At 33.9% G+C, this 15946-nt stretch overlaps 1 protein-coding gene across 1 annotated transcript; it reads right to left on the bottom strand.

Moving 5' to 3' along the window:
- Nucleotides 1-4967: 4967 nt before the first annotated feature.
- Nucleotides 4968-10507, bottom strand: LOC148605467 (uncharacterized). The gene is made up of 4 exons (XM_088549385.1): nucleotides 9325-10507; nucleotides 7672-7780; nucleotides 7085-7188; nucleotides 4968-6510 (listed from the first exon to the last, which is right to left on the bottom strand). Exon 1 carries the CDS (start codon nucleotides 10382-10384, stop codon nucleotides 9947-9949), a length of 438 nt encoding a protein of 145 aa, XP_088405511.1. The 5' UTR covers nucleotides 10385-10507; the 3' UTR covers nucleotides 4968-6510; nucleotides 7085-7188; nucleotides 7672-7780; nucleotides 9325-9946.
- Between the last annotated feature and the right edge of the window lie 5439 nt (nucleotides 10508-15946).

The following is a 15946-nucleotide window of genomic DNA, read 5'->3' as shown; positions in this document are numbered from 1 at the left end:
GCCAGTATTGCTCACGTGCAGGAACCTATATTAGTACCAGTATATAAAACATTGAAAATGAATTTTTATTTATTTATTTTTTATTTATTTAATTATTTTGAATTAATATTTGTTCACAATCTGGAAAATGGCTTGTCATACAATGGTTATGATCTGTATATTTAGATGGCACTCCGGGAGGGGGATTTATAAAAGGTCAGATATAAAGGGTTGCCTCTTTACGTGAAACTAGCCCTAGTTGTGCTACAAGGTGAGTCTATAATGATCGGTGGAAGGAGAAATATGTAGACGATATTGTCTAGGACTTAATCAGCTAGTAGTCAGCTTGAAACAATTTGAGGCTCATCGACTTATTGTAACAAGTATGCAAGTTTTATTCAGGATCAAAAAGAATGTAATCCAGGGAATAGACCAGACATGTGCTTGTGAAATCCAGCACAGTTTACAGTACATTTACCTGTGAGTCCAGATTTATGTAGATTCGAGTACAGTATTTATTTCAGTTAAAGCCTCTAAAGTTCAGGTTTATGTAGTTTTAAGTAAAGAATTTATTTGAAGCCTGTATAGTCCTGGGTTATTTAATAAGTCTTCAAGAGGTTGACACGCAGTCACCACAAGAAAATCTCTAATTTAGAGCAGGGATCTGAGCTGCAAACCCCCCTTTTCAATTTTTTTCCGCCAAACAAGTTGATCAAGAATACACCCTTTTCAGCTTCTGCATAAGTCCCGAAATGCAATTAGACAAACGCTTGTTTTGTCATGACTTTATGATTGAATAATAACCGGTCCCCTTATGTATACATGGAAAACGTATATGTGCTACCAGAATATTCCAACCTAGTTTGGACAAACAGAGTACAATGACCATTACTGGTCACTGTAGCGTTCACGTTGTTCGCAAAAATAAGCGACCATCAAAAGAGCTGCTTAAGAATATATCAAATGTATTGGAACCAAAATATAAGAGAAAACACAGCCGTTAATCATAACACTGACAGACAAAACTCTAAAGTAGGTGCCATTATCACATTAGAAAGTGAAAGAAATTATCAATTTCTTGTCTGAAGTCTAGGACAGATATTTTTTTAGGATTGTGTTCTTTTATAGTTTTTTTAAACATAAAACATGATCAAAATTTGATGAGTGACTTTTTAAAAGATTTTATCAGGACAAAGCTAATTATAATATCATTTTTGTCGCGTTGGAAAGTGAAACAAATAACCAGTTGTTTATTTGCAAGTCTAGAAGATACATTTTCTTTTTTTTATAATTGTGTATCCTGTTAAAGTTTTCCTTTAAATATGAAATATGATCAAATTCAATGAGAAAATTTTTAAAAAGATTTCATTGGGCCTATAAATTTTGCATTTGAACAGATACTATATTTGCAGTTGAATCAAAGGCTTGCAAAATATAGTGTTCTTTTAAAGGTCTTGGGTTTACATATATTAATTATATTTGCAGCAAATTGTACATAACTGTCTACAAGGGTTATACAAAAATACTCCAAGTACATGTACAAGCATGACCGAGCAAACTATAACGTGTACATGTCTATCTATCGAAAACGTACAACATATAAAACGGGGAGAAATTTGCTGATGAAATTTATGTGTTGAACCAATATCTAGAGAGTGCGAATAACTCTACAAAACTTTGTCAATGTATTTCTCCAACACGGAACAGATGACAGTGTAAACATTCCTTCAGAAATAGTTCAAAAACTTTCAAATAAAACAAAATCCGCCCACAGAAACACTGACAATTCTATTGAAATTAGCTTTTTTTTAAAGAAATTATGCAAATTCTGTCACAGGATCTACAGCCGGTTCAACAAAACATAGACAATGTCGTAAGCAAATGCGGCACTGAAAATTAATAATTTGAAAAAGAAACATTCAAAACAAATACACTGAAATAGACAATCTGAAATAGACAATCTGAAATAGACAATCTGAAATTGTATCTTAAGATGAAGAACTGAAATAGACAATCTGAAATAGACAATCTGAAATAGACAATCTGAAATTGTATCTTAAGATGAAGAACTGAAATAGACAATCTGAAATTGTATCTTAAGATGAAGACAATCTTAACATAATAGCACAAAATTTGCAAAAACTGAATCAACACGACGACTGAAACAAATTCATAGATAGTCACAAGAAAAGTGCAATGAATTAGAAGTGATTGACAATCGAAAGAGAGCTCAAAATTCTCGGCAAAAAATCTTTTACAATGATGCCATGCATGAAAAAAAATTGCAAAATGAGGAACCAAGAAGTATTCCTGTTGTAAGTAACCGTCCAACTAATAGAGAACATTCTTCTTAGCTACAACAGGTTGAACAACAAAGTTATGAAGTTCACTGCGTAGGGTAAGCGTCCTTTGCTTTTCTAGAAAAACCCACCGATTTGTTCATAAAAAGTCAAGTCCAGGGTAGACGAAAAAAATAATGAAAAATAAAGAAACAATCATAGACGGTGATTTTTATGTTGATATTGAAAACAGTTGTTACAGTACAAAAGATAGATACTTCAATGTTATTTTGAATGAAACAAATATGTGTCTTGTTTTTTAAATAAATTATTTAACACGTATAGGGTCATTATATAACTATAGAACAAAAAGTTACCTTGTGAGATTGAATATATATGCATACCTGAATGTATCTCAAACGATCTTTTGTTGGTAAAAGTTTGCTCAGATTGCCCCTATAATGCATCATTTCCTAATCTGTGTACATTTTTACATTGACTGTCTTAGAACATCAACCAATGAGCACAAAAACAATAGAAACTTGTTTAAAAGGTCTAATGCAAATGAATTTTAGCTTCAGATGTATCAGACTAAGATAAGAAAACTTTTGAACTTTGAAATAGAGTGCAATAGTGTGAAAAATAAAGAAGTCCAGTTTTATACCAGTGTGTTCACTAATGCCTGTCATGTTTTCGCCGCAAAATTAAGTCCGAAAAGAACTTCCCGACCATATTTGAAACTTTACTAGAAACTAAACAATTTGAATGACTTTAATTTTAGAAAAAAGGGAAGCTAGGCGACAATGGATATCCGACGGACGTCCTGGATGGCATGGACACGATAGTTGTTTGACTTACAAGCATCATAAAAGGGAATTCTGAAAACAATAAGTATCTGCATAAAAGTTATAGGAAGATGAAAAGTATGAGGACATACAAAGGACAGCGGAAATTGACATTAAACAATTTGACCTGGGTGTTGAAAAAATGAAACTCAATAATTCAACTTTATCGAAACTAGTTTACGATGATGACACTGCTACTGACAACGTAAATATTTTTGAAATTTGGGCGATTATTTCCAAGATCTTTTCGCTAAGATACCGATTCAGATGATAAGTTTGAAAACAAATTTGTCTCGTACCCTTTTGCTTGTATAAAATCACCTATCAGATCATAGTATTCAAAACCTTGTACTTAATTACCCTATTACTGTGTACGATATAGATAGTGTAAAATCTCTGCAAATGGGGAAGGCTGCGGGACCATATCATATTTGCAATTAACATTTCATTAACGGTGGAAAAGTTATCGTTAAATTCAGCTATATAATTTAATCTTTCACACTGGCTTTGTCCTGACTTCTTTCAAACAAGGAACAATCATTACTTAATATATAGGAAACAAGGAAGACAGAACTTTTACAATTACCACCCAAGCAGTAACGTTGACATCATTTTTTGCAAAAGTGTTACATACCCACTTCAGTTTGTTTTTTTTAAAGAACACGGTTCAATCCCCACAATATTTACTCTTAAAGAATCTACAAATTTTTACAACGAACATACTAGCTCAACTGTTAATGCAGGATTTTTAGACAATGAGAAGACGTTCGATCGAATTGTTTTATAACTTTAGGAAAAAGGAATATGTGGAAAAATTTTGAAAATTATTTAAATTTGGTACAATTCAAGTACAGCTCACGTGAGATACAACATATTTGTAAATCGTGAATTCCGAATTGAAAAAGAAGTCGGTCAGGGACGCGCCATGTCTGTTTAGTTATTTTCTCTCTTTATCAACGACCTCATACAGCAATTTTACGAATCAAATTGAACACTTGCATTTTCCTTGTGTTTTTATCGCGGATGACACTACTTTGTCAAGTGGAACAGACAGCGGGCTACAATCACTTTTGAACAAGTACTTCAATATTCAACTAAATAGAGACTAAAATGCAACGCGTCAAAGAACAACTTCCTTGTATTCAGTCAAAAAAAGTACTTGCAAAAGAATGAATTTTTGTTCGACTTTGGAGATAAAATAATAACAATGTCTTACCAAGTGATTCAAGAAGACTAAATACAACTGAACAAGCTTGTAAGAAAAAAAGTCAAATGCAATCTACACTCTCTTTACATTATTGGTATTAATTGGAATGAAATGTCACCGACGGTCATCAGGAAAAGGGTCAAACTTGTGAAACTTGGGGCAAACTAACGAACACTAAAATTGAAATGCTAGAACAGACACAACGTTACGTCACTCGATTTGCTTTATGCTTTGATAAACGATCCCTAAAAGACTCATTCACTTTGGACTCTGGTCTACCTGTGGACTTGTTAACGAATTTAAATTGTTTTTTTAGGACGGCCGTCAACACAACATACAAGCAACTTGTCAACTTGCATCTTGGTAAAATATTGAAAGATGACTATACTGAAACGTTTCTAACATATAACCTGATCGAAACTCTGGCTAAATATTACATCTTAATTTTACTGAAAACTTAATTGAAGACACCTACATACTAATTAAAAGACTGTTAAAAAATATTTTGTCAGTTGGTAATTTTTTTTTTCTTCTTTTTCTTTTTTTTTTTTTTTTTTTGAGGAAACACAAGACAATTTAAATTTGCAAAACACTGAATTGCAAATCTTGCCCCGCTTTTTCTTCAACCTACCATGTCATGTGAGTAACCATTGGATGCAGATTCGCATGGGATTTAATGAAATACATTTTATTTTACAATTTTTGATAAAATAAACTTATAGTTTCAATTTAAAAATCATGGGATTTTTTTCTCCCATGGGATTTTTTTTGTCCCATGGGCTTATTTTTGTCCCATAGGATTTTTTGTTTGTAAATCAATACAGTTAGAAACATATAAAAATGGGTACATGTGTATGAAGAGGTATTATGATAAGATACCAGAAAGTACAAATGTGTGTGTAGATTGAATAAAGCTATAGAATTTAAATAATTTTACATCTCTATCACTTATAAGCAAGTAATAACCAATGCATTCTCACATTTAGTAAGTATATTTATTACTTTATTAAATTTTATAAGGAATATGCATGTTTTTATGTATTTAATTATTCAACTTAAAAAAGAATTGAAGCTAAATTATCTTGATAAGTGTTATTTCTTGAACATGCTTTATAACAAAATATAGTTCTTTTTTTTTTTTTTGCATTGCAAAAGTACTGATATTGTTGATAAACTACAAAAAGGTTAGTCTTTCATCACAATTCATAACCATATCCACATTCAACTCAAAAGTATCTGTATTTTTTGGCATTTTATGTCCATTCTTAAACAAAAAGTGTTAAAATGCAAAATCAACTTTATTTAATACACCCCCTTTTGTGTAAAAATTGGGTTGATTTTGGGCAAAATTTTGGCAAAAATTAGCAAATTAATGCCTAAACCTTCTTTCATAATTTCCAAGGATATGAAATAGATGCCCATGCAATTTGACAGGAATTAAATGTCTGAATCAAAGTCTAACTCATTTTGAACCTTATATCATGGGCAAGAACCACAGTTCATATAAACTATTCCAATCTGGCTAACATAGATATAATAAAAACACCTAATATTGTCATGAATGTAAACAGATATAAAATTACTTAAACAGAAAATGAATGCTTGATACACATTACAGCACATCAAATCATAGTAAGGTACAATAATGTATGTTCTAAGTTTTTCCTGAATCGGCAGACATTTATTAATGATTATTTAAAAAAATTAAAACCTTTTTTGCAATGGTGGGGCATTGAAAAAAATGAATTGAATTCTTCTGATGAATAAACGTGTAACTACATTCCTATTTCAAAATTTACATGTTTGTTGCTTATGTCTAAATCCCTAGTTTCCTCCAATTTTACCCTTCTGTGAATGAGGCTGATACATCTTAACTATTTCTTGAATGTCAACACTTTAGCTTCAGTGGGAATAATATTAGCAGTCACAAGTACATGTATGTACATATATCATATTTAGGTAGCAATGATGATTTCTTTACAACTGTACTCCAGTATCACCAAAAGAAGATTCTCAATTTCTCATTTGATGGTAATAATAGTAAAAGCTCATGTTATGTACTGCACACTTTGTAGTGATGATCTGATCATGATAGTGATGCTCTTAAATATAATAAGAAAATCCTCCTAAAATTTTGCAGGAATTTCTTGCTGTATACCAGTAGCTATTCTGACCATAGAATCCCAAACAATAATGATACCTAAAAAATAGTTAAGAACTAAAAATGTCATAGTATAGGGTAGATTTTTAATTTAAAAAAATGCAAACAAAGCACAAAAATGTGATGTCAAGGTCAATGGTAATTAACCCTAGAGCATGTAGAAGGCTATACATCTTAAAAATGCTTAACAACATGCCAATTATCAAAAACCTACCTTGAAAGATAATAAAGTAACAACCTAATGTAAACATGATTTGTGTTACTGGCTGACTAATTACTATGAGGGTGATTGGTCAGTTTCAGCAGGCAACAACCACCCCCCCTCACTTTTCAAAGCCATGCAAAGCATAATCTGTAGGTCTTCAACTCTAAAAGGTTTCTTACAAATATTTATAACTTATTAATGTATTCTGATTTATATGGAACTCATTCATGTATAAAGACAGAACTTAATGTGCTAAGTTGAAAAACTAACTACAAGTAATATGCTTCTTGTGCTCAATCAACTAACAGAGTGCACAACATTAATAACAATTTGAAGTAAACTGATTACCTAAAAAAAAACATCAAAATCATGTACAAGTAATGCTTTACCATGCATATATAGGAATACCTGTAATTACAAGTTATCATATGTTGCTCTCACTACAGGATCCAAAACCCAATCCATCAGGTTGGTCAATGTATTAATAGTCATCTGGTATTATCAGGTTGTCCCTACAATATACAAAGCTAAAAGTACTGCATTGAATCTCTACTGATGCATTTCTTCACATATTTTTTTTTAAAATACCTTGAGTGGTTTTGGAGGAGCTGTGCTAACAAGGTTTTCACATTAAAAACCAATCAGTTTAATTATCTCCCTTTATGGGTCTAGTGCATATATTATACCTTTACATAAAGCCTAACTTTCCAATTTTAATAATATAAAAAATTAGATGACTTTTTAATCATTCAAACAGTATGCGTGAAAGTTTCTGATAGTCTGTTAAACGAAAAACAAAATCAAACATCTCCACTACTATTTTACGAGTTTAAGTGTGCTTTCTATTAAAATGTGCGTCATGTGTATTCAAAGCAAAACTGTTTCAGCCTATTTACAATGTCAACAAGATTATGTTAAAAAATGCATACCTGTGGATGAAAAAAATTTGTTTAATTATTTAATAATCACTGAGTATTGCATGTATAAGTACTTACTGCTACAGTAAATGTGTCAAATGATAATCACCCTTTTTAATTGGTCAATATTCTTCTCTAAGAAATGTGTAAGTGTCTCTCTTTTAAATACAAGTCTTCACTTAAAGTTCTGAAAAAATAAAAATACAGCTAGACAAATTTAGTTGTACAAGTATTAAAATGCCAGCCACATGTGTAAAGATTGAGTTAAATATGATTCTGTTGAAAAATTACTGTTGGTATTGAACCCTCCCCCCTCCAAAAAAAACACAAAAAAAAACAAAAAACAAATGCTAATCAACATATTTCAATCTTAGCACACAGCATATCTTATTTTAAGTTCTATTTAGGAACTTTTAAGAACTAACATGTATTAGGAACACATACTAAGCAACAAATCCAGTTAAAACTTTTTGCAGGATTGTCAGGTAGTGCCTGTTTTGTACTATAAGTAAACAAATTATAAGTCTATTCTACTGACTGAAAACTTGTGACTTGTTCTTGTAATTAATGTTCAAATGAGGTTGAATTGATTACAAATACTTTAATTCTTCTTTGACAGATAAGTAGCTATATGCTGGGCAGATCCAGAAATTTGTAAAAAGGGCTGGGTGTTCATTTTTTCACTAAATAAGTATAGCTGAAAACACTCCCCATTACTTAACAAGACATATATTTTTAAGTAGAAATATTGATTTTGCTTGCTGGTTAAATATAAATATATTGCACTTGCGAAGCAAAAATTTTCATCCGGGTCGCCCTCCCCCCCCACTTTGTAATGTCCATTATTATTTTTATAAGTCTTGTAAAGATGGTACATATACAGTAACGCTCACGGTGCTCGCTGATTTAGGAAATGCCTACTCTATATATAAACTTGGTAAGGAGTGACCAGTCCCTGTAATATGAATTCCCTGACCACGGTAATTTTAATCATTAAATATTACAATTACAGTGAACCTAATTCAAAAAAGGATTCTTCAGATACAATAAATATTCCCCCTTCAAATGAAATACTTTAAAGAAATTCTAATTTTATAATGGGTAAACACCGCACGAGAATTCAGCTGTAGTTCCCAACCTGTGACTGTGGAAGGAGGAAACTGTTTCAGGAGCAGAGTAGTCAGAGCAAATCATGCAGATTTTCTGGAGCAGTACAACTCCTAACTTACTGTAGTCGGAACTTGACGTATGCATTCATTGCTGTATTGAATTCGTTAGTTTCTGTACGACTGCAGCATCAACACTTATCTCGCTGCTGGGACGAGGTCATAGCGGGGAATGAACCGTATACAAAAGCGTCTTGTGTCATGCGTGATTTCGGCACCCCGTTTCGCCACTGACTGACAATACATATCTGAGGTTTCCTCGGTAATTATCCTTTCGTATAACACTTGTTGTTATATCGATGCAGGAACGCACAAGATGAGCATTCCAGTAACGTAGTAAATAGTTGTACAAAAAGTTATTTCATGGCTAACGAAGGAGTTAAATTTAGGTAAATGCTATGTATAATATAAATCCTTGGGCTAACGAATGAAACTGTACTTTCTCGGGACTTTGTCTTGATTAAACATAGTACGTGTACACTCAGGTGCCAAAAGTTTGTCAACTTTTTTTCAAGATGGCGTTATTGTAAACAACAAACGTCACAATAAAAATTAAAAATCATACCTTTATTTATGACATAAAACTTCAATATTTTGTAATAAATCCTTTAGACATTAACACTTGTCGGCAACGTTTCGGCAATGTTCCGTATAGGCTCTGCAGGTATGTTACACTGATCTTATTCCAGGCCTTCCGAAGTTCGCGTTTTAGGTCCTCCGTGTCTTTAATGTGAAAAATGTTTCTTTTTATGTGATTTTTCAAGACCAGCCAAACATTCTCAATCGGATTTAAGTCCGGGCTCTGTGGTGGCCAGAAAAACGGTTGAATTCCATTTCGCTGCTTCCAAGCTTCGGTTTCTCGGGACCTGTGCACGGGACAGTTATCATCCATAAACTGAAAGTCATTATTCGGAAAGTGTTTAATGATAACAGGCCATAAAGTCATCTAAAGTCTTGATATATTTCTCCGAATTCATATTTCCGTCAACGAATGCAAGCAGTCCTCGTCCGAAGTAAGTAATAGTACCCAAAACCATAAGCTTCAGACTACGAGTCGGGCCCTGATTCAGATATCCAAGACAATAACCACGCCATTTTCGTTTTGTTTTCTCCATACCTTCACTTTACCATCCGGTTTTATAACAATAGTCATCTCATCACTGAAAATAACTCTCTTTCAGTTACGGTTAGCTGTCCAATGTAGTTTTTCCACGACAGAATTGTAGGCGTTTCTTCCTGTTAACCTCGCGTACTCCAATTTTTTTCGCTACTGTCCTCCTATTATACCCAAGCCTCTTCAATTCACGTTGAACTGTTCTACGAGACAGTTTCACAGGTGTATCACTATTAAGTTCCGCTGTTATGTCGTTCAAAGTTTTCCGGCGGCCTTTCTTTACAATCCTTGTCAATGCGTTTTCTCCGCGAACTGTCAAAAGTTTGGGACGTCCTTTCCTTGGTGCGTTTTCGTTGTTTCCACGTTCTCTATACCTCTTCAAAACTTTGGAAACTGTAGACTTGTGTATCTCCAAGATTTCTGCCACTTTAGACGACTTAAGTCCACTCCTAACCATAGATAGAATGGTTTCTTTGGTTTGAACATCAAGATCTTTACCTCTCTTCCCCATGTTTACAAACACGCGAATAATGACGTAACAAAGAAAATGACGTCATTTTTGACCCAGTCACCGTAAAAGTTACTTATTTTACTATTTTTAAACCAACAATTACAAAGTTGACATGCATTGACATTGTCACTATCGGTAACGGAAAAATTAAATGGGGGCGTGGCCGGACTAGCGTACATGTGAAAGTTGACAAACTTTTGGCACCTGAGTGTACATTTTAATACCCAGATCTAACGTAAGATGCTGGCATTTCCGTTCGTCCATAGGATGGTGCCATATCAGAAAATAACTTCCATGCAAGCGAACCTCTTTCACGGGCTGCAGTAATTCGGTTTTGTAATGTAAATTAAAGCATATACTGTAAATTCATTGGTGCCAGTTACACGCATAGACCTGTAATTAATTATAACTCCCTGTTACATGTACGGTTTTAATTCGCTAGTAAAATTATAAAAACCTTATATAAATTAAAAGAAAAAAAAAAACTCATTCACAAGCAGATCCTTTCAGTAAATATAATTATATACACGGACTTTTATAATAGCCTATCAAAATCCTTTGGTTGTTATATTAAAAAAAAGAAGTATTAAAAATGATGTAATTGGATTAATGTGGATAATTTCATGCAAAATTTTGGTGAAAATAAGAAAATATTATACTATGACACACCCCTTTTTTCTAGACCCCCACCCCTTTTAGAACCCACTTTCAAAATCTCGGTTAAGTTTACGTACGACACTACACAGGCCAGGTGACGAATAGAATCGCCCTGAGGTAATTTAAAAAAAAAATAATTGTTTTATGGCTCAGACAGAACAGGTGACTCAACAGGTGACAGGATTTACCTGTCCATAATTGCAGTTGAAGATGTTCATTCCCTTACAGTTCTGATCATCCGTGTGTATATAGTGTACAAAAGTGCGTTCCTGTTATATACAAGAAGCTTTCACAGATGAGATGATGACAAAGGTATACTAGTATATTCCAACATTACAGTAAAAATCCTTAATTGTATAATTTCAAAATCGCCTACATACATGTAGGGAAACTGAAGCTCTAAAGTCTGTCATACCTCTGGTTATAGCTACAATTTATATGATATGCATTAGACTGTATTGTACATACGTGTAATGAGATTCACCCATTCTACTTTTCGAAACACTATACGGTGGAATCTATATGTACAATCTATACCGGGTGTACACTGAACATACTATTTTGTACAGTTCATATTGGTTACCAAGTGTCTACACGTCTCCTGGAGACAAATTGGAAATTGTCCGTTCAACGCTGCCCTGAACTCAATCGACATAGAATATTCACCTTTGTTTAACGGGACATAGACTTGTTCGGCCAACATCAAATAATACCAAAATTACTAAACAGCTTCTCCTCTTTTCTTTTCTTGTGCATTCAAAGATGGCCAATGTACACTATATAATCTATTAACAGCAGATCTTGTACAGATCTTTTTATTCTACATTGTGTGAAGCTACTCGATAAAACAAATGAACTATTCTGTGCAATTGTTAACCTTATACCAGTACACGACTACGTTACTTTCTTTAAACAAAGCGAAGACGAAATTCTCATTTCACTTTTTGGTGGCATTAGTGATTTTATTAACAAACTTGATTAAGACACATGAAGCAACTGTTGTTCTGTAGAGCAGGTCACGTGTTCAAAATGTACAAAGAACTTCAGGCCATTTTACTCGACAACAGAAATAATGTCGTCCAGTTCCGGAATAGTTACCGTGTTGTCACTGTCATTGATCTTATTTATTTATACTAGTACTATTCAATAATTGAATAATTTAGCAGGATTCCTGACTGGTTGTTCAGGTAACAATATTTTCAGAACATATTCGTCAGGTTTTCTGACATTTATCGAAACGATTTCAAGCAAATATGTCAGGATCTCTGATAAATTTTAAATATCGATAACATTTAATAGAGCAGCAGACCTTTTTCAGGCTTCCTGATAAAGTTGAATTTACATACTTATTTTGATAGCATTACTGTAGGAAATAGTAGGAATTCGTTATACACAAGATGTATACGCCGGTTAATCTCAACAAGGCGTCCCTCGCTCAGTTAGTAAACATCAATTATTTGGGGATGTGAGGGCAAATGCTATAATCGCTCAGAAGAACAACAAGAATGGGAAGTATTAGATTTTAACGATTGTAAAGAAATTAGAGAAATTCCATCTTCTCTTTGGATCAGTTAAGTTGCAGACAAAAAAAGATTTTTTTTCGGTGACTATACAGAGCTTACAATGTCAGTGACTATTTTGAGAGACGAAATTCAAATTTGGAACTTGAAAAAGAAGCTGCACATGATAAACATCATGTAACATTAGATAAACAAATCGAACAATCCAAAATATAACCAAAAAACTTCAAAACTTGAAAATCAAAGACAACTTCATAATCAACTAGAACATTATTGGACAGAAAAACGAGGGTATGAGAATCACATGGATCAAGAAATGCCAAACATGAAAATTATTTGTAAACAACAACAACCAAAAAAAACAGCAATGAAATCATTGGTTAATGAGAACAAAAGACTTCAAAGTACTTTTGTGCAAAAAAAATCAAACTGTTACAAAACTGGAGAACGTAATTACAGAGAAAAGTCCCAAATTTCCTTATAATAAATATTCTGAAGATAACTCTTAATAGCCACACTTCAAATGTTAGTGCAATGAGTTGAAGCTCAAGGCCATTAACACCAAGAATGGCCGCTTATGATGATGGCTTGGATGGGCTTCCATACTTTTTGCAATTTACTACTATAGCTAATGGATATGAATGTTCAAATGAACAAAGAATTTTTAAGTTTATCGAGTTTCTTCAACATCTACAATAAAAATACTGATTTTGATCTAAACTTAACAAACGCTTTGGCAAAAAAGAAACGCCACATATCTTGCGTAGGTTACTGTCAGACCTTAGACAGGAACCGGAGGAATCAGTTGAGGGGTTTTCTGAGAGAACACATAGTACTGTAGCTGATGGTCATCCAGATACACACGAGAGGGTACTTGAGCCTTTCTTCTTGGTTATATTGAGTAGCCAGTAGTTTTAATGGCCATGGACAAAAAAACCAACTTCATCGGATCTGGCCATGCAATTCGTAAGGGCTGTCAGCACCAGTCATAGAGTCATTACGGGTGGAAAGGAGGTGGATAGTAAGCGGTTCACTTTCGAGGATACTGGGGGTACTCCGCAGGGGGATGGACAGTATGCTGTGAGGTTTATCGAGATATATAATAACAGAACAGGGGCGAGTGATTCTTTTAACAAGATATTACGTAAGACAGAAGATGATGTATAGACTAAAGTAGTATTGCAAAAGATAATAGGGATTTTGAATAGAAGTCAAATAAAAAACACAGAGAGGAAGCTCTACTAGCCCTTCTAACAAGTCAGTCATAAAAGATATAGTCATTCAGCCAAGGTATAACATTAAAGGGTTATAATATCCCAATTGGATCATTAGAAAGAGTACAAAAATTACTGTCTTTTGTCAGAAACAACACAGATCACTTCACTGCATTACGGAAAGGTAATAAGTTAGGTATAGGAGCAGAGGTAGAAACAGTTTTACCATTGGACTCCCGCGGTCCTAACAAGGTCTTTGACAGTCAAGTTGAGAGACTTTTTGAGAATACTGAATAGAAACATTGCCTCGATTCTAGTGTGAATAAAGAATCACCTGTGTCATAAGATGACAGGTTCCTGTCAACGAGGGACATATGATCATTCTGTCTGATGTTAGGTCTGTGGACAATTTTGGATCTGATGAATTTTAAGGGGCTGAAAAAGATGGGAAATTCATTGACTGTTTTCCTGGCTATGAAATCCCAGAGAAATTTGATAGGTTTTCTGTTAAATTGGTTGAAAAAAATGTAGATTCCATCCCCTTTATTTAGAATAATTATTCAAGAGATATGTTGCGGAAATGAGCAACGCTTGGAAGTGGCAAAAGGTTTAGTTAAATACCAAGATGTTTTCACACGCAAAATAGGCTACGTCGTTCTCCTCTACATTTTGAAGAAGAAAAGAAACATCTCAACTGATGCCCGATAAGGGTGTTATTCAATCCTCATTATCTGATTGGGCAGCTTGGATGACAGCCTGAGATACTGTCTGGATTATAGAGGTTTGAATTCGGTAACTCGGAAATACTGTAACTTTTAAAAATTGCAAATATAGAGTACTGTTTGGACATTTTGAGGGGTATTGTCTATATGTCATCTGTAGACATGACTGCAGGCTATTGACAGTTAGAGATCGATCATCTCAAAGTATGGTCTTTTCGAAGATGTCAGGCTTCCTTTCGGTTTATGTCACTCTCTCGCTATATTCAGCAGCGTTTATTAGTAAGTTTTATAAGGATTAACTTGTGAGGAGTGTTTGGTATATTTAGATGATGTCATCATTCTTGGCTACAGTTTCCCTTATCATGTGACTAAACTTTCTTGATTCAAACTGTACAATCTCAAACTAAAAGCTTCAAAATTCGAGAATAGAATCTGCTCATAATCTATTTCATTCAGCTATATCGAATCCGTGATCGATTCTCATTTTTACTTAGATGAACTACTGATGCAAGACAGGCCTTTTGACTTGTAATCTCTTGAGTGGCTATCTGAAACATCTGCTCACACAAAAGTCAGTATAACCACGTTCATTGCTATTTATTTCTTAGTCGTTGGAAGAAAACTTTGGGTGAGGGTTTATGCCGGAAGGACAGCGGGATAAGATTTTCCTGAGGATTACATCCCAGTGTAACGCTCCTATACCCGAGATCTGACCTTCCGGGACTGGTGATGGAGCTGCAGGAAAAGGTAGAGGAAGTGATTGGTAAAGGTATTTTAGCAATAGGGGAGTTTGGGTTAGATGTTAAGCGTGGCAAAACTTATTTGACAAGCAGGTTTGGCTTTTTATGAAAAAAAACTAGTCCTGGATAAGAAAAAGCTCGTATCTGTGATTATACATTGCCGGGGAGAGGTTGATGTGTTTCAGTGCTGTCTTAATAATATGTCAGAGATCCTTCCTAGAAGTCACCGAATCCACTTTCACTGTTTCAGTGGTAACCCCAGATAATTTAGCCGTCAAGAAAAGTTTCCCAAACGTTAAAATTAGGACTTTACTGTTTTTCTCGATGCCCGATAAGCATCCAAATTTCAGGTCGGTGATCTTGGCAATTAACCTAAGGAATTTAATTCTTGAGACTGACGCGCCGTGTATTCAACCGGGTGAATCAACCAATCTTTCTCCTTTATTGCTAAAATAAATTTTCACTGAGATTGCGTCCCTTTTTGGAATCACAATGAAAGAAGTTGATAGATGTAACCTCTCGTAACGCGCGAGAAGTATACCTATTCAAATAAACCAAACCAAAAGTAGCGTCGTTGTAATTAGTTTTATTCATGTATCAATTTCTGCTTTGTGACGTTTATATGCTATGATGAGAATAGTTTATAGTATTCTGGTTTTTTTTGTTTGATTCGAAGAACTGTATGTATGTCGTATCGTCATTAACTTTG

Source organism: Perna viridis, chromosome 10 (assembly GCF_037379345.1).
Source record: "Perna viridis isolate PV_CMFRI_1.1 ecotype Kerala chromosome 10, ASM3737934v1, whole genome shotgun sequence".
NCBI classification, from domain to species: Eukaryota; Metazoa; Mollusca; class Bivalvia; order Mytilida; family Mytilidae; genus Perna; species Perna viridis.
This window is presented reverse-complemented; position numbering and strand designations above follow the sequence as displayed.